Genomic DNA, 25,704 nt, shown 5'->3' with positions numbered 1-25,704 from the left:
GTGGTCAATAACCTCTCGGAGTTGATTTAGCGATTGCTAAGGCACGACGTCCTCGCACGTTCGTAGTCGGATCGTCAAAGTCGACTTCCACCAAAGCGAAATCCACCATCTCATCGAAAGACGGGACACCTTTGCCTCTATCAAGTGGTATCAGATTTCCAGGTTGTGAGATTTTACAGTTTTTCGTAGTTTAGATCGAGTCTGTTCTTCATACCTACAGTCCACGAAAAAGCCACACACAAAAATTAGGGTTAGTTCATCATATCCGATCCAATCTGAGCCTTTGCATAATCTTTTCTGTATTTGCGTTGTTGAATTTGCGGTTGCATCGTCGTGTCTAGTTGCTGGTCTTAGAGTCTAGTCTTTTAGAGTTTCGAGTTCTGGTCATAAGTTGTCACGCCGCCGCCGCACCATCATCATCGCCCCTGCCATCTACCACCACCGCTTATCCGCCACCGCTTCGAATCCGTATCCATATACCACCGCCGCTATCATATACCACCACCGCTGCCATATCCTACCATCATATATCCACCACCAATCCGAGTTCCTTGCATATTAGGTTTGTTTTTGGGATCCATCTAATTTCCGATTCGTGTTTCCTAGTCTGAGTAGGTTTCGGATTCCAGCAATCTTTTGCCGTCCGTAGAAGAGGTTCGTTTCCAAAAAAAAGAGTCCGGAAACCACCCTCCGTTTAGGCCCAAAATTTCCAGAAAATGAAATTGACAAAAAAAATTCTGGCTATCCTATTTTTAGGTGTTTCTAAGCGTATTGAGACAGTCGCCGTTATAGAAAGTTTTTTTGACCCGTTTCCAGTTTTTGGGTCCAGGCAGTCGAAAAAAAAATTGGTCGAAAAAATTTCGTGCCCATCCTGTCAGTTTGACCTGGGAAGAGTTTTGAGACACTCGCCATTATAGTGATTTTTTGCAAAAAAAAAGAGCAGCGCAAAAAAAAGGCAGCGCAAAAAAAAAGAGGAGCGAAAAAAAATTCCAGAGTGTGCTTTTCCCTTGTTTACGTGCAGCGCCGTGATTTTGTTAGTGTTCTAGGCTCGCGTCTCTAGCACGGTCTAGCCTAGGACCAGCACAGTACCGTCGTTGAGCGTTTATTCAACTTTGCATCTCTGAATTGATTATTGCTGACCTTTTTTTTGCTACCATATTATAAGCCTTCCCAGCTCCACATACATCTACGTCGTGCGTTTGATTCTCCCTGGTAATCGCTATATCCAAGCTTTGAGAGTTTTGACTACAACGGTTGCGGATCACCACCTGCTGCTGGGTAAGAACTGGTAAGAATTTGAGATTTGCTTGACGGGTTTGTGATACACCACCACCACTTCTTAGTAGTCTGTAGGATCATATTCTTGTGTGTTTCTATTTGCTGCTAACCATGGTAGGATCACAAGCCGATGAGACTGATTGGGAGAACCTGACGAACAAACAGCTACATGATAAATTTCAGCAAATGATGAGTGGACAGGTGCAAGATGTGCTAAACAGATTTGACGAGGCCATGGAGAAGATAGATGGCATTGAGAAGACGTTTGAAACAAAGCTTGATAGCAAGTTTAAGGAATTGCTCGCGCGTTTTCCACAACCACCGCCGGCTGCACCTATCGCACCTCTGCAATGACAACAACTACGCCCCCTTCCGAATCAGTATGGACGAGCTCAGCGTGTTCCTATTGAGCCAGGACAAAATTCTGGTGCCGTTGCTACTACTGTTGGTGCTTCTTTGGCTCCTGCTACTGCTGCTGCTGGTACCGAGGAGGATGATGAGTATGCGGGCGATTATGAGGATGAGGTTGATCAAAATCAGAACTACGTGCAGCCACCAGCACCACCACCAGCAGGTCGACCTCAGGTATATATTCGTAATGGTAGGCCTGCACCACCACCTCAGGTACGAGATGATGTCCATATTCCTAAACTGAAATTGAATATTCCACCATTTGAGGGTAGATATGTTCCTGATATATATCTTACTTGGGAGTTAGAAACTGAACAACGTTTTACATGTTTACAATATCCCGAGGAGAGACGGGTTGCTGCTGCTGTTTGTGCTTTCACTAGTTTTGCATGTGTATGGTGGTCTGAACATTGTAGATTATATCCTATTCCCGCTACTTGGGCTGCTTTGAAAACTGCTATGCGTACTCGTTGGGTTCCACCATATTATCAACGTGAATTGCTTCAAAAATTGCAGCGTTTAAGACAAGGAAAAAATTTTGTAGAAGAATATTATCAGGAATTACAAACTGGCATGATTAGATGTGGTATTGTTGAGGAGGATGAAGCTATGCTTGCACGTTTTATAGGTGGATTAAATAGAGAGATTCAGACCATTCTAGAGTATAAGGAGTATACTAATATCACTCGTTTATTCCATCTTGCTTGTAAAGCTGAACGTGAAGTGCAGGATCGACAAGCATTGGCGCGAACTAACTTTTCTGCAGGTCGACTTTCATCATGGACACCGCGTGCATCCTCTACTTCCACTACACCAGCACCTCCATCAGCTGCTACCTCCAGCCGTGATACAAGAAAGCAGGCACAACCTCCACTATCTGCCAAGAGCGCACCTGTCGGGCCTACACAGAGCTCTTCTTCTTCCATGGCATCAACTGGGCACACCAGTGATATTATTTGTCGTCGTTGTAAGGGAAGAGGTCATTATGCAAGAGAATGCAAATCTCAGCGTGTGATGATTGCTACTGAGGATGGTGGGTATGAGTCCGCTAGTGACTATGATGAGGAGACGTTGGCTCTTATTACACGTGAAGACCACGGTGGAGATGATTCTGATCATGAGACGCAATACATGGCTCCTGAAGACGCTGACAGGTATGAATGTTTAGTTGCTCAATGTGTTTTGAGTGTGCAGGTCACACAAGCTGAGCAAAATCAGAGGCACAATTTGTTCCATACCAAGGGAGTTGTGAAGGAACGTTCTGTGCGCGTCATCATAGACGGAGGGAGCTGCAACAACTTGGCTAGCATGGAGATGGTGGAGAAGCTATCTCTCACCACAAGACCACATCCACATCCTTACTACATCCAATGGTTCAACAACAGCAGCAAGGTTAAGGTAACACGTATTGTTCGTGTGCATTTTAGTATCTCTACATATGCTGATTATGTTGATTGTGATGTGGTACCTATGCAAGCATGTTCCTTATTACTTGGTCGACCATGGCAATTTGATAAAAATTCTGTACGCCATGGTAGAAACAATCAGTACACTCTTGTTCATAAGGATAAAAATATTACTTTGCTTCCTATGACTCCTGAGTCCATTTTGAAAGATGATATTAATAGAGCTAATAAAGCAAAACAGGAGAAAAATCAGAGTGAAAATCAGATTGTGGCAAAAGAATTTGAGCAACATATGAAGCCTCATAGTAAACCATCTAGTGTTGCTTCTGAAATTAAATTAAAAAGTGCATGTTTACTTGCCACTAAATCTGATATTGATGAGCTAGATTTTAGCAAATCAGTTTGCTATGCTTTTGTGTGCAAAGAGGCATTATTTTCATTCGAGGACGTGCCTTCCTCTTTGCCTCCTGCTGTCACTAACATTTTGCAAGAGTTCGCTGACGTCTTTCCACAAGACGTGCCACCGGGATTACCGCCTATTCAAGGGATTGAGCATCAGATTGACTTAATTCCCGGTGCTTCACTGCCAAACCGTGCGCCATACCGTACCAATCCAGCGGAGACGAAGGAGATTATGCGTCAAGTACAAGAGCTTCTCGACAAAGGTTATATACGCGAATCCCTTAGTCCTTGTGCTGTTCCTATTATTCTAGTGCCGAAAAAGGATGGTACATCGCGTATGTGTGTTGATTGTAGAGGCATTAATAATATTACTATTCGTTATCGTCATCCTATTCCTAGGCTAGATGATATGCCTGATGAATTGAGTGGCTCTACAATATTCTCCAAAGTTGATTTGCGTAGTGGATACCATCAAATTCATATGAAATTGGGGGATGAATGGAAAACAGCATTTAAAACTAAGTTTGGATTATATGAGTGGTTAGTCATGCCTTTTGGGTTAACTAATGCACCTAGTACTTTCATAAGATTAATGAACGAAGTTTTACGTGCTTTCATTGGACGATTTGTGGTAGTTTACTTTGATGACATATTGATTTATAGCAGATCTTTGGAGGAACATTTGGAACATTTACGTGCCGTTTTTATTGCTCTACGTGATGCACGTTTGTTTGGTAACCTTGGGAAGTGCACCTTTTGCACCGACCGAGTGTCTTTTCTTGGCTATGTTGTTACTCCACAGGGAATTGAAGTTGATAAAGCCAAGATTGAAGCTATTGAGAGTTGGCCGCAGCCCAAAACGGTCACACAAGTGAGGAGTTTTCTTGGCCTCGCTGGATTCTATAGGCATTTTGTGAGAGATTTCAGCACCATTGCTGCACCTCTCAATGAGCTTACAAAGAAGGATGTGCCTTTTGTTTGGGGTACTGCACAGGAAGAAGCCTTCACGGTATTGAAAGATAAGTTGACACATGCTCCTTTACTCCAACTTCCTGATTTTAATAAGACTTTTGAGCTTGAATGTGATGCTAGTGGAATTGGATTAGGAGGTGTGTTATTACAAGATGGCAAACCTGTTGCATACTTTTCTGAAAAATTGAGTGGGCCTAGTCTGAATTATTCTACTTATGATAAAGAATTATATGCTCTTGTTCGGACTTCAGAAACATGGCAACATTATTTATGGCCCAAAGAATTTGTTATACATTCTGATCATGAATCTTTGAAACATATTAAAAGTCAAGCTAAACTGAATCGTAGACATGCTAAATGGGTTGAATTCATTGAGACTTTCCCTTATGTCATTAAACACAAGAGGGGTAAAGAAAATGTTATTGCTGATGCATTGTCTCATCGCTATACTATGCTTTCACAACTTGACTTCAAAATATTTGGTTTGGAGACCATCAAAGATCAATATGTGCATGATGCTGATTTTAAAGATGTATTGCAGAATTTTAAAGAAGGAAGAACATGGAACAAGTTTGTCGTTAATGATGGATTTGTGTTCCGTGCTAACAAGCTATGCATTCCAGCTAGCTCCGTTCGTCTTTTGTTGTTGCAGGAGGCGCATGGAGGAGGACTAATGGGACACTTTGGCGTGAAGAAGACGGAGGACGTACTTGCTACACATTTCTATTGGCCAAAGATGAGACGGGATGTTGAGCGTTTTATTGCTCGCTGCACTACATGTCAAAAAGCTAAGTCACGACTCAATCCTCATGGTTTATATATGCCTTTGCCTGTACCTAGTGTTCCTTGGGAGGATATATCTATGGACTTTGTTTTAGGTTTACCTAGAACAAAGAAGGGGAGGGATAGCATATTTGTTGTCGTGGATAGATTCTCGAAAATGGCACATTTTATACCATGTCATAAAAGCGATGATGCTGTTAATGTTGCTGATTTGTTCTTTCGTGAAATTATTCGCTTGCATGGTGTGCCAAATACTATTGTTTCAGATCGTGATACTAAATTTCTTAGCCACTTTTGGAGATGTTTATGGGCTAAGTTGGGGACTAAACTGCTTTTTAGTACTACTTGTCACCCCCAAACTGATGGACAAACTGAAGTAGTCAATAGAACACTGTCTACTATGCTTAGGGCTGTTCTAAAGAATAATAAGAAAATGTGGGAGGAATGCTTGCCTCATATTGAATTTGCTTATAATCGTTCATTGCATTCTACTACTAAGATGTGCCCTTTTGAAGTTGTGTATGGTTTCCTACCTCGTGCACCTATTGATTTATTTCCTCTTCCATCTTCGGAGAAGGTTAATTTTGATGCTAAAGAACGTGCTGAATTGATTTTAAAAATGCATGAGTTAACTAAGGAAAACATTGAGCGTATGAATGCTAAATATAAACTTGCTGGAGATAAGGGTAGAAAACATGTTGTGTTTGCACCTGGAGATCTTGTTTGGTTACATTTGCGTAAGGATAGATTTCCTGATTTGCGCAAATCAAAGCTAATGCCACGTGCTGCTGGTCCCTTTAAGGTGTTGGAGAAAGTAAATGATAATGCATATAAACTTGAGCTGCCTACAGATTTTGGGGTTAGTCCCACTTTTAACATTGCAGATTTGAAGCCATATTTGGGTGAGGAAGATGAAGTTCCGTCGAGGACGACTTCATTTAAAGAAGGGGAGGATGATGAGGACATCAATACAATTGTTACACCCACAGCCCCTGCTGCTATACATACTGGACCAATTACTAGAGCTCGTGCACGCCAACTAAATTACCAGGTACTTTCGTTTCTTGGTAATGATTCTAATGTTCATGAGAATATGATGCTGCCTAAATTGGATACATTTGTTTTGCTTACAAATGAAGGGCCTAGCTTGGAGAAGGATGAACATTGGAGCAAGAACAAGCATGGAGATGATGGCATGCGCAAGGGGGACAAGAATGGAGTTACAAGTGATGATTTCAGGACTTTGAAGCCACCATAATGAGTGCATGAAGCCTTGGACGAAATATACAAGATGCCACTTCATAAATTTCGTCCAGAGGCTATTCTACGTGCTGCGTCACCTTATTATTGGGCCAGGCCCATGTAATTTCGAAATACATAAGTATAGGCTATTTTTAGAGTCCGTATGTGTGGGGAAACAAGAGATAGGGTTAGTTTCGGACCCCTCCACCAAGGGCCACGAAATTCACCCCCTCTTCCTCCATATATACAGCCCTTAGGGCACCGTTTAGACTTTGGGTTTTGTTTAGATTAAAAGTTCGCCATAGCTGCAACTTCGCGTACTTCGTTTGTGTTCAACGACCAGACAAAGGCATCACAGAACCCCACCTATATCAATAAAGCTTTCATCTTATATTCGCAATATCCAGATTGCAATCTCAGTTTCTTGCTTGTTCTTCGTTTGCTCGCAGGAAACAGACCTTCGTGGTGAGGTTGATCGTGCTCCGGCGTGGTCAATAACCTCTCGGAGTTGGTTTAGCGATTGCTAAGGCACGACGTCCTCGCACGTTCGTAGTCGGATCGTCAAAGTCGATTTCCACCAAAGCGAAATCCACCATCTCATCGAAAGACGGGACACCTTTGCCTCTATCACTTCCACGGGCCGTAGAAACAATGGGCCTTCTACGGGCCGTAGAAACAATGGGCCTTCTACGGGCCGTATCATCAATGGCCCTTATACGGGCAGTATGATCGATTGGCCAAACATGGGCCAATAACAGGCCGCATTATGGCCGTAAACGGGCTAGAGTTGGAATTGTCCGTTCATGGGCCGACCATAACGGGCCATCATTAATAGGCCGTATTTCATGACACTATGAAAACGGCCCAACGTGTTAACGGACCACAAACGGGCCGATGTAACCACGGGCTGAATTTGGCCCATAAGCAGAAAATGACAGTAACGGGCCGTAAGTAAACGAATGCTGGAAATGAGCCCAAGAATAAATGGGCTTTGAGAAGGCCGAAAGATAACATGGGCTGGAAACGGCCCAACGGAATAATGGGCCCTTAATGGCTATAAAGTGATACACTATTCATTACGGGCCAGTTTCACCACGGGCCGTTAATGGGTGTAAAGTAATACACTGTCCATTACGGGCCAGTTTCACCATAGGCCGTTAATAGGCCAAGAGTTACATAGGGCCTCATATGGGCCGAAAGACGTCATGGGCCATACATGGACCAGAAGTGAAAACAGGCTGGAATCATATTGGGTGGCCCAGATGACGCTACTAGGCCTAATTCGGATAGGGCGTAACGGGCCTTGGGTTAGCGGGCTGTAAATGGGCTATATGCGAACAGGACGTTAACAGGCTTTACATGGGCCGGCCCGCCACCTTTTGACCAAGTCAAATGGGCCAGCCTTTTCACAGTAATGGGCCTTTGTTGGGCCGTGCCACATGTCGACGTATCATAGGCGCCTTCTGTCCAGTGAGTGGATGACATCTGTCCCAACGGTGAGCCGACACGTGTTTCCTCCAGCCAATGATGATTTTACACGTGGAAAATCCCTATTGGTCGGGGCCGTTAACGGGTTATCGGATCCAAAACCCGACCCGATAGCTTAACGGCGTTCCGTTACGGTGGATGCCACGTGTCGGTCACCCTTGATGAAAGCACTTCTGTGACGTGCGATTTATCGTCATGGAAGTGGACACTTCCATGATGATAATTTTGGTGATGTCATGGAACACTTCTACGACAGCACAGATATGGCTATCTTGATTCTGTCATAAATTTGTCATGGATGTACATGCATGACAAAAAACGCGACCTACTGTGACAAACACGTATCATCACGGAAGTGTATTTTTTTTGTAGTGTTGACGGCCAAGCGTGTGATGTCCATGTTAGCTGGCTCCTCCACCCAGGCCCTCTCTAGCGCCGGTGAGGACACTGCTTTGTCCGAACCGATTGTCACGACCATGCGCAGGTACACACACATGTGCTCCCCTACCACCACTGTAGTGATTTAAGGCGATATCCAATCGGGGGGTATTGATAGGCACCAATGTGTTCCTGGTTGAGTTCCCATGTCTTGCATTAAGTTGATCATTTTGGTAAGATCAAACTGAACAAGCTGAACATCACTTGCCCAAACAAGCTGAACGTCATGCTACATTATTCCCAATTTTGTAAAATTGATCATAATACTCCTGCTATCATGTCATGTTTGCTAATACTTATTGAGTTGTAAAATGATGTTTTCAAATTATAAGCTAGCCCGTCTTATTATGTTTCAGAAGATCGATACAATGGTGTAATATTTCTTGGTATGACTTTTTGTTTTTGGTTATTTTTTAGAACATTTAGTACATGTATTTATCAAGGCTGGAACTTCTGACAACTTTGAAGCAAGAAAGTTCAGAGAAATTGTTCCATGGAATAGCTAAACGATAATACTACTATTCATTTATGATTATTTGCAACAAACAGAGATAGATATATTGAAACCTGTAATGGCTAATAGCCAAAATTATGAATTTGTTCTTGATACTCTCTTTCTCTTCTCTTAATATCATCATGTACAAATTAGAAGGTTTCTAACATCTGCATATTTCAGGTTTCAGAGAGGGTAGAGAAAGTGATGTTCAGACATTTAAGTGCAGCAACAGAGTTTTCATCCTTCTTTGCTGGTTGTGTTCCTCTGCTGGGACCATTGCTGTGGTCTGAACTTCAGAGTTTTCATCCACTCAATGCTGATTCAGTCAAAGATCTCTGGGAAGAAAATTATTTCGACAAGATTCACTCTACTGTGCTTATCGCGGTCCTCTAGATTATATGGAAGCTCATAAACTCCAAACTCTTCTGTGACATTTTTGAGGAATTGCACATTACTGCTAGCAAGATTGTTGATGATCTTATGTTGTGGTCTAACATGTATTCAAACGAAATTAATAAAGCGCTCCTTAGAAATTAGAGCACTATGTTGTATCACCTATCCGTGAGATTGTAATTTTGTCCCTCCTTCTCTTTCCTATTAGTCCCACTGTCTCATTTGCCTTTGTATAGTTCTCAGTTTTATGACGTGGTTCAGGCCGGCATAGTCCCTCTAAAGAAAATAAGGCGGCGAGTGACGCCTCGCCTTCTCTGAAGTCTGGACTGAAAATTATGTGGTTCTCTACTACTCGAAGAAAGGTAAATAGTCTTTTATGTGATTCATTTTTCCATTTGAATAAACAGTGTGGACATTTCCCCACCAATGAGATTCGTCCACCCCCCTTCTTGCCTTATTCCAATCTTCAGTCCAACTGTAATAACAGAAACAGACCTTCTCCTCCTTTTGTAGATGAAGAAAAAATGGCTGGCTTACCAATCGCCTAGGCACCAAGAGCTTTGGCGCCCAACTATTGAAGAAGGCTCGGGATGATGGAGCTATCCCAAACAAGGTATAAACCTGACACCTTTCTGCTCCTGGAGTCCTTGCATGCCTTCAAAGCATGTAATCTTGATGATTGCAATTTTTAGATGGTTTGATGGTTGATTCTCATTCCTTTGGTGGTTGCAGAATGTCATGGCGCAGGTGTTGCCATTGTCCCTATCAACCTTCGCCGGTGGTTACACATACACGCACCCACGAACTATTAGCTCAAGGGAGAAAACAGAGCAGCGGTCTTCAGTTAGAACAGAGGAGCGCACACAGTCAGGTTTCAGGAACCAATGCCTTCATATTTTTTTCTTTTTCAACTGATTGCTGGCTAAACATGCACAACCCTCTTATTGCAAGGTTAAGATCAACTCGACACCAGCAATAATGGCTTGAAATGAGTTTTAGTTGTCAAGCAAATGTTTGTGCTAATTCCCACAAGAAATTTGTGTTTGAAGAAATTTTACTTTATTAGGGCAATACCTTTTATATAGCTTCATGAAATCGAATATGACGCTAAATTTGCAGAATGACTAAGCGGCATAGAAAATTGATTTAGCACTACTTAATTAATTAAATATGACCAATTTTTGATTTTGTGTTGATGTTTTAGATGGACTTTTTTTCATATGACATTAGGGATGTAGGATGATTGGGTGAACAAGCTTTCCGTGGAACATCCAGATCCCGGCAGCAGTGCGTCCGCTCAGCATACCATGCGGCGACGTCCTCCGGCATAATGACAAATGCCGGCAGGGGCGAGAGCAGAGCGGGAGGGGTATTGCTTCGATACCGTTGTGGGCATTGCCAGTGCCATGATTGTGGTTAATACCCATGGCGGATTCTATTCCTATATGTGGATTAAACAGAGCTGAGTAAACATCACCGGTAGGAGATGCATGTGCAGATTAAGTTTAGAGGAGAAAGTGGTTCTTTATTCAGTTCAAACGCTGACCGGATCAGGTGCACCTTTAGGCTCTATGATAAGTGCCGACAACAAATTCTTCTTTTCAGCGGGATTGTATACTGGACCAAGGTTCTATAGGCGGTGGGTTTGCTAGGACTATTACATGAAGCAGTGTAAACGCAGTTGTCAACACACTGATGAATTCGATAGAGGAAAGTGGTCTAAGTTTCACGATTTGGAGCTCTGATGTGGAAGAGTTTTTGAGCTAATGCAAGGTGGTAAATATCTCGATTATATAAAACCAGCATAAGCTTTTGGGCAACAACATTAGAAGGATCCTGTTTTACAGGTTTAATTCAATCATGAGAAAACAACTTTCTTTTACAGGGCAATCTAGAATAATGACCTTGGCAGATTATGTGCATGGAAAAGGTAATGGCCTGTATGAGATTATATTGATCTGTTTGTTCAGTGAGGAAAGGAAGAACAAATGATCCACTGCAGTGTTATCTATAGCCAAGGAACAAGAGGTCAAAGATAGAGCTCAGATGTATTAATGGACATGTCACACAAATTATCACTTGAAGCTAGCCACAAACATTGAAGTGGCACTGGCAAGAGTATGCATCAACCATCATGCATGAATTCATATGATGTACCATCAAGTCTCTGAAGTGTGGTGCTTGTGCTACAATATTCTCTTAAATATGGGCGATGAATCTATTTTCCCGTTGCAACGCACGGGGCATGCTACTCTCTCCCTAATAATAAAACACGGATTGAGTTCACCGTCGCGCACCTTTTGCAAAAAAGACCCCGTCGTTTCTGATATTAAACCCGCACTCCTTTTTTAAAGTGGCTAATCTGAAAAACGTTTGGTTAAAGTTAAAATAACCAAACCTCCGCCTCCTCCCCTGCTCTCCCATCGCCCGCAGAAGCCCACCCAAGCCCTTGCTCGCTCGCCGAGATCCATGGCGTCCGGCGCGGCTGGGAGAGGATGCGCATGGGAGGAGGAGTTCGGCGAGCTCTTGTGGACTTGCTGTCCATCGTGCGGGCCAGCAACCGCTGCCGCCGCCAGCAGCAGAAGCAGCAGGAGGCGCAGGCGGATTTCCCCTCGTGGGGCCGGCGCCGGCCAAGGAAGGCCCTGGCGGCGCCGCCGAACAAGAAGCCCGCGGCCGATGACGATAGTAGCGAGGGCGTTGCGAGCCCGGACACCCCGCTCGCCTTCGCCTAGGACGACGAGGCGGCGGCGACGAAGGACGAGGCCAAGGCCAGCGCACAAGACAAGGTGAGCTGCCGGGCTGCGAGATCTGCGCCCGCCCGCCTCCCTCAGCCAATTTGGCCCGCTTCGATTTTGATTTCTTGCTGCTCCTTGACGTGTTCGTCCTTCCCTCTGCCTCCGCTCAGTGCCCGAGGTGGAGCTATAGGCCACCGAGGTTGCCTATGTCGTGGGATGAGGAGGAGGATGGCAAATGGGAAGGACTGAAGATTGACAACCCCAACTCCCCAATTGTGAAGAGGCACCTGGTTGTGGTGAATGGAAGAGGCCGATGAAGCAGAATTCTTCCTACAAAGGCAAGTGGCATGCGCCCCTGATTGACAACCCCAGCTACAAGGGAATCTGGAAGCCCCAAGATATCCCCAACCCTGAGTACTTTGAGCTTGACAAGCCTGACTTTGATCCAATTGCTGCTATTGGAATTAAGATCTGGACAATGCATGATGTGTTACGCTCCCCTTAGGTAGTTTAACTCAATCACTAGCTTAGTACAGAGGAATTGGAAGGTTTCGATCTAGGGTTCTTGGATACAGGAAGAAAAGGGGATCGGGAGAGAGAGGAAGCCGCCGCCAGTGTCTCGTTTCTGCCTGCCTTTCCTCCAGTTCGCCCTTGCTTAAGTAGTTAGGTCGTCCATTCTGGGCCGGTGTAGCGCTTGTTGGGCTCGTGGGCTCTCCGGGTCCGTTGCTGCACTCCATCGCCTTGACGGGCCGCTGTGGCAGTGGTAGTAAGTTGGTCCGTAACATTCCCCCCTTCTTGAGAATCAGCTTGTCCCCAAGCTGGAGCAGCTGGGTAACGGTGTTGGAGCTCCTCGCGATCTTCCCAAGTTGCCACAGCAGCAGGTTGCCCTGTCCAGCGAATGAGTACTTGAGGAACCAAAGCCGTACCGCGACGGTGAAGGCGAGTGTCGAGGATCTCCACGGGTTCGGGGTTGGGCGCCGCCTCCGCTGGCAGCTCGTCTAGGGCTTGTTCCGCCGGCGGCAAGGCCCGGCGCAGCTGGGACACGTGAAAGACCGGGTGGATGCTGCATGAGGCGGGAAGCTGAAGCTTGTAGGCGACTTGGCCGACCCGTTGCACCACCTGAAAAGGACCAAAATACCGGAAGGACGGTTTTTGGTTAGCTCTCGTAGCTAGAGACCGTTGAATGTACGGTTGAATCTTCAGGAACACCCGGCCTTTCACTGCGAACACGCGGACTGATCTCTTCTTGTCTGCAGACTCCTTCATTTGCTGACGAGCACGAAGCAGGTGTTGCTAGAGCAGGGCCTCCATTTGCGCCCGGTCTTGCAGCCAATCGTCCAGGTCCATACAAGGCTTCAAATGGGGATGTCCCAAGGGCAGAGTGAGGAGAAGTATTGTACCAGAACTCGGCGAGGGCCAGCCAATGGGACCACTTGGTCGGGCAAGCATGGACGAAACATCTCAAATAGGTCTCCAGGCATTGATTGACTCGCTCAGACTGCCCATCTGTCTGCGGGTGTCGTGTCGTGCTCATGCGGAGTTTGGTGTGAGTCAGTCAGAACAGCTCTTTCCACATAGTGCTGGTTAAGATGGCGTCTCGGTCTGAAACAATTGTTGTTGGCAGTCCATGGAGTTTGTAGATGTTGTTGACAAACACTTGAGCCACTTGAAATGCCGTGAAGGGATGCGACAAGGGAATGAAATGGGCATACCGGGAAAACTTGTCCACCACCACCAATACACTGTTGTACCTTGCTGATTGCGGTAGTCCTTCCACGAAATCCATGGTGATAACTTCCCAAGCCTGTTTGGGCACCGGCAGTGGTTCCAGGAGGCCAGGATACCAGACCCGTTCTGGTTTAGCTTGCTTGCAAGTCTGGCATTCTTCAACAAACAGTCGCACGTGTTGCTTCATCCCAGGCCAAGTAAACAGCCGTCTCACTCTGTGATAGGTGACGTTGAAACCTGAATGTCCACCAATGGCACTTGCATGTAATGCAGACAACACCTGTTTCTGAAGTTGTACATTGTTGCCGAGCCAAACTCGTCCGTGCTGCTTAATGATTCCAGAGTCCAATGTGAATCCATCCGTGTTGGTTGTTCCTGTGGCCAGTCGTGTTAGCCATTTGCGCGCTATAGGATCGTCCTTATACCCTTGCTGAACTGACTCCAACCATGCTGACACTGCTATTGTGATTGACGCAAGGTCTCCTTGAGCTGGTCCTGGACGCCTAGATAGTGCATCAGCCACCCGATTGTCCATGCCGCGTTTGTAGACAATTCTGTAACGCAGACCAAGCAGCTTTGACATGATCTTCTGCTGCCACGGGGTTGCCAACCGCTGGTCCTCAAGGTGGACCAAGCTGCGCTGATCCGTATGAATGAGAAAATCATCACTCTACAAATATTGGCGCCAATGCTCCACTGCTAACAGGATTGCCAATCCCTCCTTCTCGTAGGTGGACAGGGCGCTGTTGTGCGGGCCTAAAGCCTTGCTCAGAAATGCCACTGGATGCTTGCCTTGTTTGAGGACTGCCCCAATCCCCTTGTCCGAAGCATCTGTTTCCAATTCAAACTGAACCTTGAAATCTGGCAATGCCAAAACTGGTGCAGTGATCAGCGCCTTTTTAAGCTCCTGGAAGGCTGCTTCCTCCAATGATGTCCAGCGGAACACGGTGTTCTTTTTAAGCAGGTCTGTCAAAGGACGACTGATGATGCCAAAGTTCTTCACAAACTTGCGGTAGTAACCCGCGAGGCCAAGGAAACCGCGCACTTCCTTGATGGTGGAGGGTGTTGGCCACTTCTCGACGGCAGCAATGTTCTTGTTGTCGGTGCGCACCCCCTCTTCACTGATCTCATGCCCCAAGTACAGCAAGTTCGGGCTGGCAAATGTGCATTTGCTCTTCTTGACCTTTAACTGATGCTCGTCCAATAGCTGGAACACTTGTCGCAGCTTATCTCGGTGCTGCTCTAGTGTGGCACTGTGCACCAGGATGTCGTCGATAAAAACCATCACCCCTTTGCGATTAACTGGAGCTAGCACAATATTCATTCCCCCCTGGAAGGTAGCAGGTCCACCTGTTAGGCCATACGCTAGCACCTTGAACTCAAAATGCCCATGGTGGGTCTTGAAAGCAGTCTTGTACTTGTCCTCGGGTTTCATACGTATTTGATGGTATCCGGCTCGGAGATCTAAGCTAGTAAACCACCTAGACCCCGCGAGTTCATCCAGAAGCTCGTCGATGATCGGCAATGGAAAACGGTTCTTGACTGTTATGGCATTGAGCTGGCGATAGTCTACACAGAAACGCCAGGACAAATCCTTCTTCTGGACTAGCAGTACTGGCGACGCAAACGGACTAGAGCTGGGTGCAATAATCCCCTGAGCAAGCATGTCCGCTACCTGCTTCTCAATCTCGTCCTTTTGAGCTGGACTGTAGCGATATGGGCGCACATTGACCGGCTTTGCTCCCGGAAGCAGAGGAATGGAATGATCGAACGAACGCCGCGGTGGTAGCCCCTTCGGCTCTGCGAACAGGTGCTCAAACTCGCTGATCAGTGCCTCAATCTCTGCAGGCACCGGCACTTCTGTCAAGCTTGGCTCCCCTTGCATAGTGGCACAAAGTTGAACCATGTGCACGACCCCAGCGCAATGCAACAACTCAGCCAGTTCCTCGCCGGAAAGGGCTTTGCATTGGCTAACATCTACCTTCGCCCCCTGGAGGTGGATGGTGGAGCCTTGGTACTCAAAATCCATCGTCTTCTCCAGCCAGTGCACTTTCATGGGGCTGTGCTGTGCTAGCCAGTCGATGCCAAGAATGACGTCATAGCACCCCAATGGAAGTACCTTAAGGGTGGTGTCGAAGGTGACTCCATGGGTCTACCATTGGCACTTCGCCAGTTCTTGATCACAGCGCATGACACCACTGTTGGCCACCCGCACTGCCAACGGGTGCTTGGCCTTGACCACACCTTGCAGCCGAGCGGCGAGGGATTCGCCGATGAAGCTGTGGGAGGAGCCCGAGTCGACGAGCATCAACACCTCCTGGCCTTGGACCCAGCCGTGGAGACGCATGGTGGTGTTGGATTCCCCTCCGTCGAGAGCCTCCTTGGAAAGGACGCAGCAATCTGCCCCTTGCTCGCTTGCCGCCTCGTCTTGGTTCAGGTCGTTGGAGTCACTTGGCTCGCTGTGCATCATTGCCAGTAGTTCTTCCACCACGTGCAGCTGCACGGTCGGTCCACAGCGGTGGTCGCGCCCCCAGCGCTCGCCGCAGGTGAAACAGAGTCCCCGCGCGCGCCGATATGCGCGGAGAGCTGCGATCTTGTCCTCTGCTTGTTGCGAGTGCGCCGCCTCCTGTGCGCGACGGTCTGTACTGCGCCCCTCCACGGGCGCCGCAGGCTTGGTTGGAGCGAAGACCGGCGGTGGAGGCAGGGGCAGGGCCGTGCGCGGCACCGCTCGAGACGATACCGGTGTTGAGTACCGGCGATCGTCCTTCTTGTCCTCCCTGCGCATTGCTTCGAGCACCTCCTCCTGTAAACAGGCAAGATCGATAGCAGTATCGAGCGTTTTTGGTCGATGTAAAACTACTGCAGCTCTAATATCTTTTTTCAACCCATCAATAAAGTGTAATGAAATACGATGGCTCCCATGATTCATGGCGTGCCACCAAATTGTGCATGAACTGCGTGAACTTCTCTGCATATTCAGTCACCGAACCGCTCTGCTGCAGACGATTGAATTGTCGCAACAGGGACTGGAATTCCTCTCTCCCAAACTGTGCACACACTGCTTCTGCAAAACTACCCCAGTCTGTATATATTAGATGCGCCTTGGTGGATTGCAACCAAGACAGTGCCCCATCGATGAAATACATCACGGCGCAGCTCACCCAAGTGTTAGGACTAAGTGTACAGACTCTGAAATACACCTCACATTTCAAACGCCAAGCTCGTGGCCCATCACCATCGAACAAAGGAAAATCAAAACGTGGGGGAGGTGGAAATCGGGCGAATCCGAATTGACGCTCTCCCATAAATGAACTCTCTGCAGCAAAAGGGTGGAAATCGGCCATACCCGTGACCGGAGGTGCCCGCGGGGTCCGTTCCCCCGGCGACAGCCCCCGGTTATCTTGCGTCTTGCCGTGGCCAGCGGGCCCGTGGCCGTCACCACCGCGAGGCAAGAGGCGCTCGCTGGGTTGAGGAAGACGCGCGTCCGCGATCGGAGCAGGCTTGAGTGGCGGTATTGCCGTCGACGGAAGGAGTGGAGGCAGATCCGTGAGGCGAATTGGCTGCGCCAACTCTGTAGCTACCGCGGATGCCGGATCGGGCAGCGGCGTGGTCTCTGGCCGCACCTCCTTAAGTCGCTATCGCAGCTCGCCCACCTCCAAGCGCAGGTCCTCCATCGAGCGCTCGACGGCCGGTCGCCACCCCTGGAGCTCGAGGACGATGGGGTGGATCTCGCCGATCTGGGCCGATATGCCACTGATCGCCGCTGTCAGATCGGCCAGGGCCTTGTTGGTCTCCTCCATGGCTGTGTGCTTGCCGCGGCGGGTTTGGATGATCGAAGGAAAACAACCGGCCAGGGTTGAGGTGGTGGGGGAAAAGGCTGCTGATACCAAATGTTACGCTCCCCTTAGGTAGTTTAACTCAATCACTAGCTTAGTACAGAGGTATTGGAAGGTTTCGATCTAGGGTTCTTGGATACAGGAAGAAAAGGGGATCAGGAGAGAGAGGAAGCCGCCGCTGGTGTCTCGTTTCTGCCTACCTTTCCTCCAGTTCGCCCTTGCTTAAGTAGTTAGGTCGTCCATTCTGGGCCGGTGTAGCGCTTGTTGGGCTCGTGGGCTCTCCGGGTCCGTTGCTGCACTCCATCGCCTTGACGGGCCGCTGTGGCAGTGGTAGTAGGTTGGTCCGTAACATGATGGCATCCTTTATGGCAATATTCTTTTTGCCGATGATTAGAAGGTAGCCACCTCTATCCTGGAGAATACATGGAAGCCCAAGTTTGATGTTGAGAAGGAAAAAAGCAGATGGCTCAGTGGATCATCTAGCCTCCCACTTGGCAAGGTGCAGCGTCCCTCTTCTTGTTTTCTCTTTCCCAAGAGCACATCATGGATTATCTATCAGCAGGATTGAGCCGATGATCTAGATCGAGCAGGTTCAAAGGAACTTGCCAGCAATACTCCTCTTTGATCTGTCACGTTGTTCATCTCGGGTGTTTTCTACCCTGGGAAATAACATGGAACATCAAAAACTGCATTTTGAAAAGGTTCCTGCAAACTTGATTTTATTGATCCTGCATTTATGAATATTAATGAATAGGACAATGGTTCGTGTTTTCTTCCAGATGTTCTAATGTATAAATGATGCCATTATGACCAAATGAAGAAAAGATTCGGTTATTCTAAAAATATGTCCAGCAATATATAGGTTATTGGGAAGGCTCTTTGCAAGCGTAAAGTGAATATCTAATAGTCGACTTCTTAATATAGGTTGGCAAGTACACTTGTTTATATTTCTGGAAATATATTACCATTGTAGATTCCGATGAAAAATATATTCTCTGCCAGCCATGGATTCAGGTATGTTAATATGGGCAAAGGAAAGTCAAGATATTTATCTCAGGGAAATATTATGAAATCAGTGAAGCTGTATAGTATGTACTGGACTGATTGTGACACTGCTCATATTGTTGCCACATCAACTTGATTCATCTCCTTGATCTAACAATCAGAAGATAAGTCAACAGAATATACCACATCAACCCTGTTCCATGAAGCAAAATTAGTTCATTAAGGATCTCTAAATTTAAGAGGGGACAGTCTCACGTGATTTAGTAGATTTGTTTGTTCGTAGCTGATTGTCTTGTGCATTCACACCAGTGAAAGGAAGATGGATGAAGAAGGGGAAATTAGTAGCAGCATCACCATTGATTGCCCCCCTCGTAGAATTATATGTTGGTGTGAGCTCAGTTTGATTTCGCCTGGTTTTGATGTCTCTGCTGTGTGTGTGTGTGCAGGTGCTAAAGGCGTCCGATCCAACTCAGGTGGAGGCCAAGGAGGTTCGGCTCTCGGACATTGCACAATAACGCTGGATGATACCGATGTGCAGACTGTAAGTGTCATATATTCAGATTGGGGCCTTTCTTCCTGTTATTTTGCGTCAAAGCTGAAAAAGAGTGATGCTAATTCGCTAAAGGTCGATGTGGTCATGATGCATACCATGGTTCTCTGACCTTGTATCAATTTACTCTGCATTTACATGATATATTGCTAGGAAAGAGACACCGGGCTCCATATTATCATTATCATATATGCTAGACTAGAGGTGGTGGTCACTGGTGAGGTGAAGTGGCAATTTATGCAGTAACATCCCAACTGTAAACTGACTATAATGTACTACCTCTGTTTCAAGATTTCAGCAATAGTGCTTCTAACAGTTGGAGGGTTTACCTTTTATTTTTGTGTGACTGCAGAAAATAGATGAAATCACTGAACTGAACATTGCAGAGGATTTTGATAACCGACCTTCAAAAGAAGCTTTTATTTCTTAAAGATCAACCAAAAAACAAATTACACATCTATATGTATTCTCAGTTTTATCAATCTTAGTATCTTACTTACTTACGAAGCCTTTTATCCCAAAAAAGTTGGGGTAGGCTAGATATGAAACACTTTCACGAGGACTTCCCAGGAGGTCACCCATCCTAGTACTACTCTCGCCCAAATGGGTTTCATACCCAAAAGACTGGCTAGTTTTTACGTTGGCTCGCCAAGCCTATCACAACCCTTAGATATGAAACCCTTTCACGAGGACTTCCCAAGAGGTCACCCATCCTAGTACTATTCTCGCTCAAATGGGTTTCATACCTATGGGACTGGCTAGTTTTTACGTTGGCTCGCCAAGCCTATCACAACCCTCCTCCTTTACCCGGGCTTGGGACCGGCTATGCCTAGAAGACATAGGCGGAGTTTTTATCAATCTCAGTATCCAAACCACAAAGGTGCACAAGTTTGTTACAAAATAGGAATAAGAAACGTACTTAACAATACACGTTTTTGTTACAAAAATAGCAATCAGAATCCTAATTTGGTATGTACAAGAGCCCGAGACAAAGACACGGCTTCTCCTTGCTTTATTTAGCAAGATTTTGAATTCTAATTAGCTACACACGCCGTGCTGCTACAGATACAAGCACACGGCTTCCGCTGGCTTGGCTAGCTTTGTACGTCGCCTTTCTACGCTGTCTTACAATCTCGCCGTACAGACCATGCTCCACCTGAGGTACGTCCGATCTCATGCCAAGCAAAATATGGTTCTGTCATTTTGAAAAAGGCATGAACTTTCCTTTGTGTCTGCAACCATAGGTTCCATCGATCATCATTACCTTGCCTGTATATGGACAGCTTGCACTCTTTAGGACTGATAGATGTGAAATTATTAGATCTTTGCATCAAATACAGGAACAACACAATGTAAGATATGCAAGTTTATCGAGAGGAATGCAAAGAAAAAAAACACATGTATGGTTTATTTGGCATCACCAACTTTTGTTTTCAGTGCACATCTTAGCCTATGTAAACTGCAAGTTGAATTAAGTGTGCTCTCTTGTTCTAGAATACTTTCTTTAATAAATGTAGAACATAAAAGCCTGATCTTAATAAGCGAGAGCTCAAGTTATTCTTTCAAGATAGATTCAGATCAAACCTTTTCAAAGTAAAGATCCCTCAGCCAGAGACTTAAGTTACTCCCTCCGTCCGGAAATACTTGTCATCAAAATGGATAAAAGGAGATGTATCTACTCTAGATACATCTCCTTTGATCCATTTTCAGGGAGTACATGCTAAGCTTTAGCAGAAAAACTTGATTGACTGGAATCAACGAAATTTCGATGCCACCAACTGCAACAAGTGGCAGCATGAAGTAGCTTTGAGCAATATTTATAGGGTACTACTAGCAACCGCCAAGCAATCTGTCACAAAAACATGTCAGGCAGCTAGGCATGCGAGTGACATGTGTGTCGGTAACATTGGATGTTTGTGTGTAAATGTAAATCACGAAAAATGGTTCTTGGTATCTAGAGAAGAAATACACACACACACACACACACACACGAGAGAGTAATTCATATAGTGGATATAAAATACCTATTAATGTTGTACGTGAGTTGACTCGACATGCTGCAGGATCTTCTGATTTGTTCTCTGAAGGTGGCCTCGGAGTATAGCGTTGCATATTCCTGAAGCAATTGTGATGCTCTGTTTTGTTAGGATTAAGATGCTTGAACATGTAAGCAGTACACTATCGAGCAATAGAGATCTTTCTCATGGTGACTACATGGGCCATACACATTGTTTAATAACTAATCAAAAAGTGTCAAAGGCTAGCTACAAAGCAAATCTGAATCTGCTAACTATACTACTACTGACACAACTAACCAAGGTTGGAGCATATAAGAAAGGAGGGGTTGCTTGAACGTGAAGGACAAGCTTCCAGACGGCGGCTGCGTGCCTTGGTTGGAGGAGGAGGGGTGGGAAGGAACAGGGAGGAAGCAGGAGCCGCCCAAGGTCCCGTTCATACGGCGGCGCAGGCAGAAGACACCGGAAGCGTTATTTTTCCTACCCTTGTTCTCCCAGAACAACGGGGACAAGGGAGGCGTCGGCGGCGGCGCTGTCCAGCAGTGGGGAAGGAGAATGGGGAACGTGAAGAAAGATTGAGTTCGTGCGTGTTGTGTGTATGTGCGCGTGTGTGTGAATAAAAGTATTTCAATGGGCAAGCCCAAAAAACAGTGCAAAATAAATTACAAATTAACTATAATATTCTGAAAAATGTTTGTCACCATAAAAATGATTCCATTCTAAAAACATTATCGATTTCTTTTAAAAACACATTCTCAAATTATTAAATATTCATTTTTTTCTGTACAACAATAAATAAAATTGATTGAAAGACTATTCCATGCACAACTACTGTTTCATCGAAGAGGTGAAATAGGTCATGTCGAACATTGTTAGGATACGTCCAAATTTCATGGTCCAAAAAAAATACTTAGTGTAACCTTATTTCTGACGTTTGTAAAAATTGAATTAAAAAAGTGTTGCATAATGGCATATGGAGCAAGTTATATTTAATATTCGCCCGGTGCAATGCACGGGCATTTGTACTAGCCACCTGGTCATGGCAGCGCTCACGACGTAGAGCAGGCTAGACGGATTTTGTACTAGCCCGAAGACATTGGGCCGGCGGTTGGCCCAGCGAGGCTGCGCTGGGTCACTGTTTTTTTAATCATGATATTAATACATATATTTTTTGCGATTACATATTAGTATTATTAAGTGTCAAGCACCAGACTAGAACACAGGCATGGCCCAAATTTAATGTGTCTGCACTGAGGACCACAACCATGCACAATTACTATGTATCCTAGTTATATTATTCAAATACACAACTTTTAAAAAAATATGCCAACACACAGATTTCTATTTGAGTTACTCGCATATTGATTGTATTTTTTTAAAATGCATTGTTATTTAAAAAGTTGACAACATGTATTAAAAATAAATGTGTAATCATAATAAATTTTAGAAATGCATTAAAACTGTTCAACTTTTATTAAAAAAATCGACCTGTTTCTTGAAATGCAAGAATGATTTACATAATAAGTTTTTAACACATGCTGAACATTTCTTGAAATACAAATAATTCACCATGTATTAAGAAAATGTTCACCATAATGCTCTTGAAACTCATCGTGTATTAAGAAAATGCTCACCATAAATTACAAAAAAATCACTGTGCATTAAGTAAACTTTTCTTCATATCTTAAGCAAATATTTCAACATATATTACAAAAATATTCAATTTGCATTCAAAATATGTTCAACGTTCATATTATAAGAAAAATGTTCACCGTTGTAAAGAAAAGTTCATCGCGCATTAAAAATGCCCCAACGTCTCGCCCAAGCAATCAGGGACGCCCGCACAACCAAGCATTGTAGGTCGCAGCTGATCTGGACGGAGGAGAGTTGTGGAGGCCACGATCCAATACTGGGGCAGAGACGCGCGGTGAGACGACGGTGGACGGGCGACTCAATCTGTTTTTAGATCAGATCAGAGAACCAAAAAAGAAAACTGATCAATTAATTAGCGAGAGAAAAAATTCCAATCAATGGATCGGGTAAAAGACTCTCTAGGGCAGCCGATCAACACGATCGGCGGCGGTCATGGAGGCCGACCGCCCCGCGGGCGGCGCGCGGGTGCGAAAGCAACGGCGGCTAGGGTTTAAGATCGACTTGCGATAGATACCATGTTAGAAGAAAGAAAGAGGATTGGTGGAATAGTTCAATGTAGTATATGATCATCTTGGAATACAAGGCAAGGTAGGATAATATCCTACGCTATCCTAGCTTTTCTAATAATCACGATACTCAACATACATGATGCTCAATTTTTCTCATGCGTACTTCTAATAAAAGTGCAGAATATTCTTATAAAAATATGTTTATGAAGTGATATATCAGTGTATTTCTCGAATGCATAAGACTAGAACGTTCACTGATAAAGGACATAATGGGAATACTCTGCAACACTGCACACTCACATGCACAAAAAAACAGAATGATGTCCCTGTAAGCTATAAACAAGGACTCGTTTTCTGTAGTCTTTTATGGCTAGGGACAAAATTCCATCTAAATCAAGCAAGGATTTTTTGTTTACTGCTTCTCAAGAACAATTCCTTCTTTTTCTAGTTTGCTGCTCTCTTTGCATTGTTTTACCGACTTTGGTTTGTAAAGACCGGCATCATTTGGTGATTCGTCCTAACACAAAATGATGCACATTTAGGTGGACATTCAAGAAAGAAAAAAGTAACAAACTATTTTTATGTAGCCAACATATAGACATGGCAAGTTAATGATAAGAAACTAAATAAATTGTACTAAGATGCCAGTTGCTAGCAGGAGATTTCTTCAATCGCAACTTAGAACTAACTCAACCAACCACCTATAGTAGTACTGGCTACTGACCCACCGGTAAAGTACATATGACATTGCATACTGTTATGCAGACATCACAAACAGGAAAAGAAGGTATGAAACAACATGGCTAAAAAATAAAATCTAATCATCAGAGCACAAATAACAACGATAATTACTAGACACTGCAGAATCAGATCAAAATGACCATAACAGACCTGATCACCAGCTAACAGCATCCAGGCATAGCGCCTGGATGGAACCGCAGGGACTTTCTTCAATGCCTTGTATGCAATCGACAGAAGTTGTGCCAGAGAGTAGGCAGCTGCTGCTGCAGATATCCCAACCAAGGATCTGAAGTTACGAACAACACCATCAGAACTCAGTATTCTGCACGGGGATTATTTACAGATTTCAAACTACAACAGTTCAAAGACTTACTTCAGCGAATCAGAGAGGGACCATTTGGCATACAGTGGAATCTCGATGCCAAAGATGATGAGATTACCCCGTTGCCTGGCGGAGACCATGAGCGACATTGAGAGCAGCGCCATCACGAGGGCTGCAGCTCTGGTTGCCACCATGGCCATGTCCAGCCGTGGACATCTTGGTGTTACAGATGTTGTGGGAGGCTCCAGCACCGCGCTGCTCCCCATGGCCGGCATCTGGATGCCAAGCTCTGAACCATTCTGGCCATTAGCAAAGGAGCCCATTCCTGTTGCTCCTGGTTCTGGATTTGTGTTCCTAGAAGCTTCTGGCTATGCAACTGAAGGGGGAGTTGGAGGATTCTAGTAGAAAGATGTCTCTGGCTGAGAAGTGAGAACCCATGTTTTGTATGCATATATGATGCACCCGTGAGCGTTTTTTTGTACTTGCTGTCACCATGCTATGACAAAAGCAGCACGGCTTTCGAGCTACGCAAGACCTGTAAGTTGTTTGCTAGCCTATCACTAGGATAAGATTTTAGCTGACAACTGCAGTTATCGCCAAGTGTCACCAGGATGTGTATTTTGTGCATTAAGAAAAGTGCTAAGTGCTATAGTTATTACAATAACAAAGCAATTGCGTGGGAATCTTTTCTTTTCTCTCCAAAGATTCGTGGGAATCTGCGTATTCTACCAAATGCAGTGGACTAAAAGGAGAAGGCAGAATTAGTAAGACTAAAAATTTGCAGTCACATGAGTTAGTTATTTGGGATACAATACAATACGGTTGTCCAAATCACTAGGTAAGCCTACCTTAAGACTGATTTAGGGTATGGTTCTTTAAGGCAGAAGAAGTGAGCGCCAGTTTTCATGGGACATGTATTACAAAGATTTAAGATCTCGCTCAGTGCCCATGAAATCACTAGAAAACACACCTCTATCATTTCAAAGTGGCCAAACGCTTAAAGGTTTATAGAGTTGACAAGAGTGACAGCGCGAGAGAAGAGCTACTTTACAGGGGTGTGGGAGATGCTAGATTGTAAGCATTGGCGTAGCTGCGAACAGCACGCGGCAGGCGAGGTCGCCAAAGGATGGCATCCTCAAGGAAGAGACGGCAATATCTCACTCGAGACGACAACTGGTTGGGTTCTTCATATACCAGCAGCACGGGAACATGAAGGCGGACGACTTAATTGAGGATATTTAGTGCTGTTAAAAGATTTATTTATTACGGGATGGACTAGCAATCTTTATCTTTACCTACTG

The 25,704-nt window shown here is 45.2% G+C and overlaps 1 protein-coding gene across 4 annotated transcripts; it reads right to left on the bottom strand.

Moving 5' to 3' along the window:
* Nucleotides 1-19,668: 19,668 nt before the first annotated feature.
* LOC123070716 (CASP-like protein 3A1) lies at nt 19,669-24,813 on the bottom strand. 4 transcript variants are annotated; one of them, XR_006433909.1, is made up of 5 exons: nt 24,455-24,813; nt 24,232-24,367; nt 22,951-23,134; nt 21,188-21,279; nt 20,400-20,432 (listed from the first exon to the last, which is right to left on the bottom strand). XR_006433909.1 is itself a non-coding variant. In XM_044494010.1 (4 exons), exons 1-4 carry the CDS (start codon nt 24,724-24,726, stop codon nt 20,279-20,281), a joined length of 654 nt encoding a protein of 217 aa, XP_044349945.1. In that variant the 5' UTR covers nt 24,727-24,813; the 3' UTR covers nt 19,669-20,278. The 4 variants fall into 4 exon arrangements, 3 of the variants coding, with proteins under 3 accessions (XP_044349945.1, XP_044349947.1, XP_044349946.1); XM_044494010.1 differs by lacking the exon at nt 22,951-23,134 and having other exon boundaries at nt 19,669-20,432; XM_044494012.1 differs by having other exon boundaries at nt 20,283-21,279.
* Between the last annotated feature and the right edge of the window lie 891 nt (nt 24,814-25,704).

This window comes from Triticum aestivum, chromosome 3B (assembly GCF_018294505.1).
Source record: "Triticum aestivum cultivar Chinese Spring chromosome 3B, IWGSC CS RefSeq v2.1, whole genome shotgun sequence".
In the NCBI taxonomy this organism is placed as follows: domain Eukaryota; kingdom Viridiplantae; phylum Streptophyta; class Magnoliopsida; order Poales; family Poaceae; genus Triticum; species Triticum aestivum.
The sequence above is the reverse complement of the archived record's forward strand: the minus strand, read 5'-3'. Positions and strand labels throughout refer to the sequence as shown.

Bases quoted from the DNA above. Each gene is read 5' to 3' on its own strand.
- LOC123070716 (XM_044494010.1), bottom strand. From the start codon at position 24,726: ATGGGCTCCTTTGCTAATGGCCAGAATGGTTCAGAGCTTGGCATCCAG. The intron at 24,368-24,454 runs GTAAGTCTTTGA...TCGTAACTTCAG, and splicing joins TCCCTCTCTGATTCGCTGAA to ATCCTTGGTTGGGATATCTG. The intron at 21,280-24,231 runs GTCTGTTATGGT...CAATTGCTTCAG, and splicing joins TGCTGTTAGCTGGTGATCAG to GAATATGCAACGCTATACTC.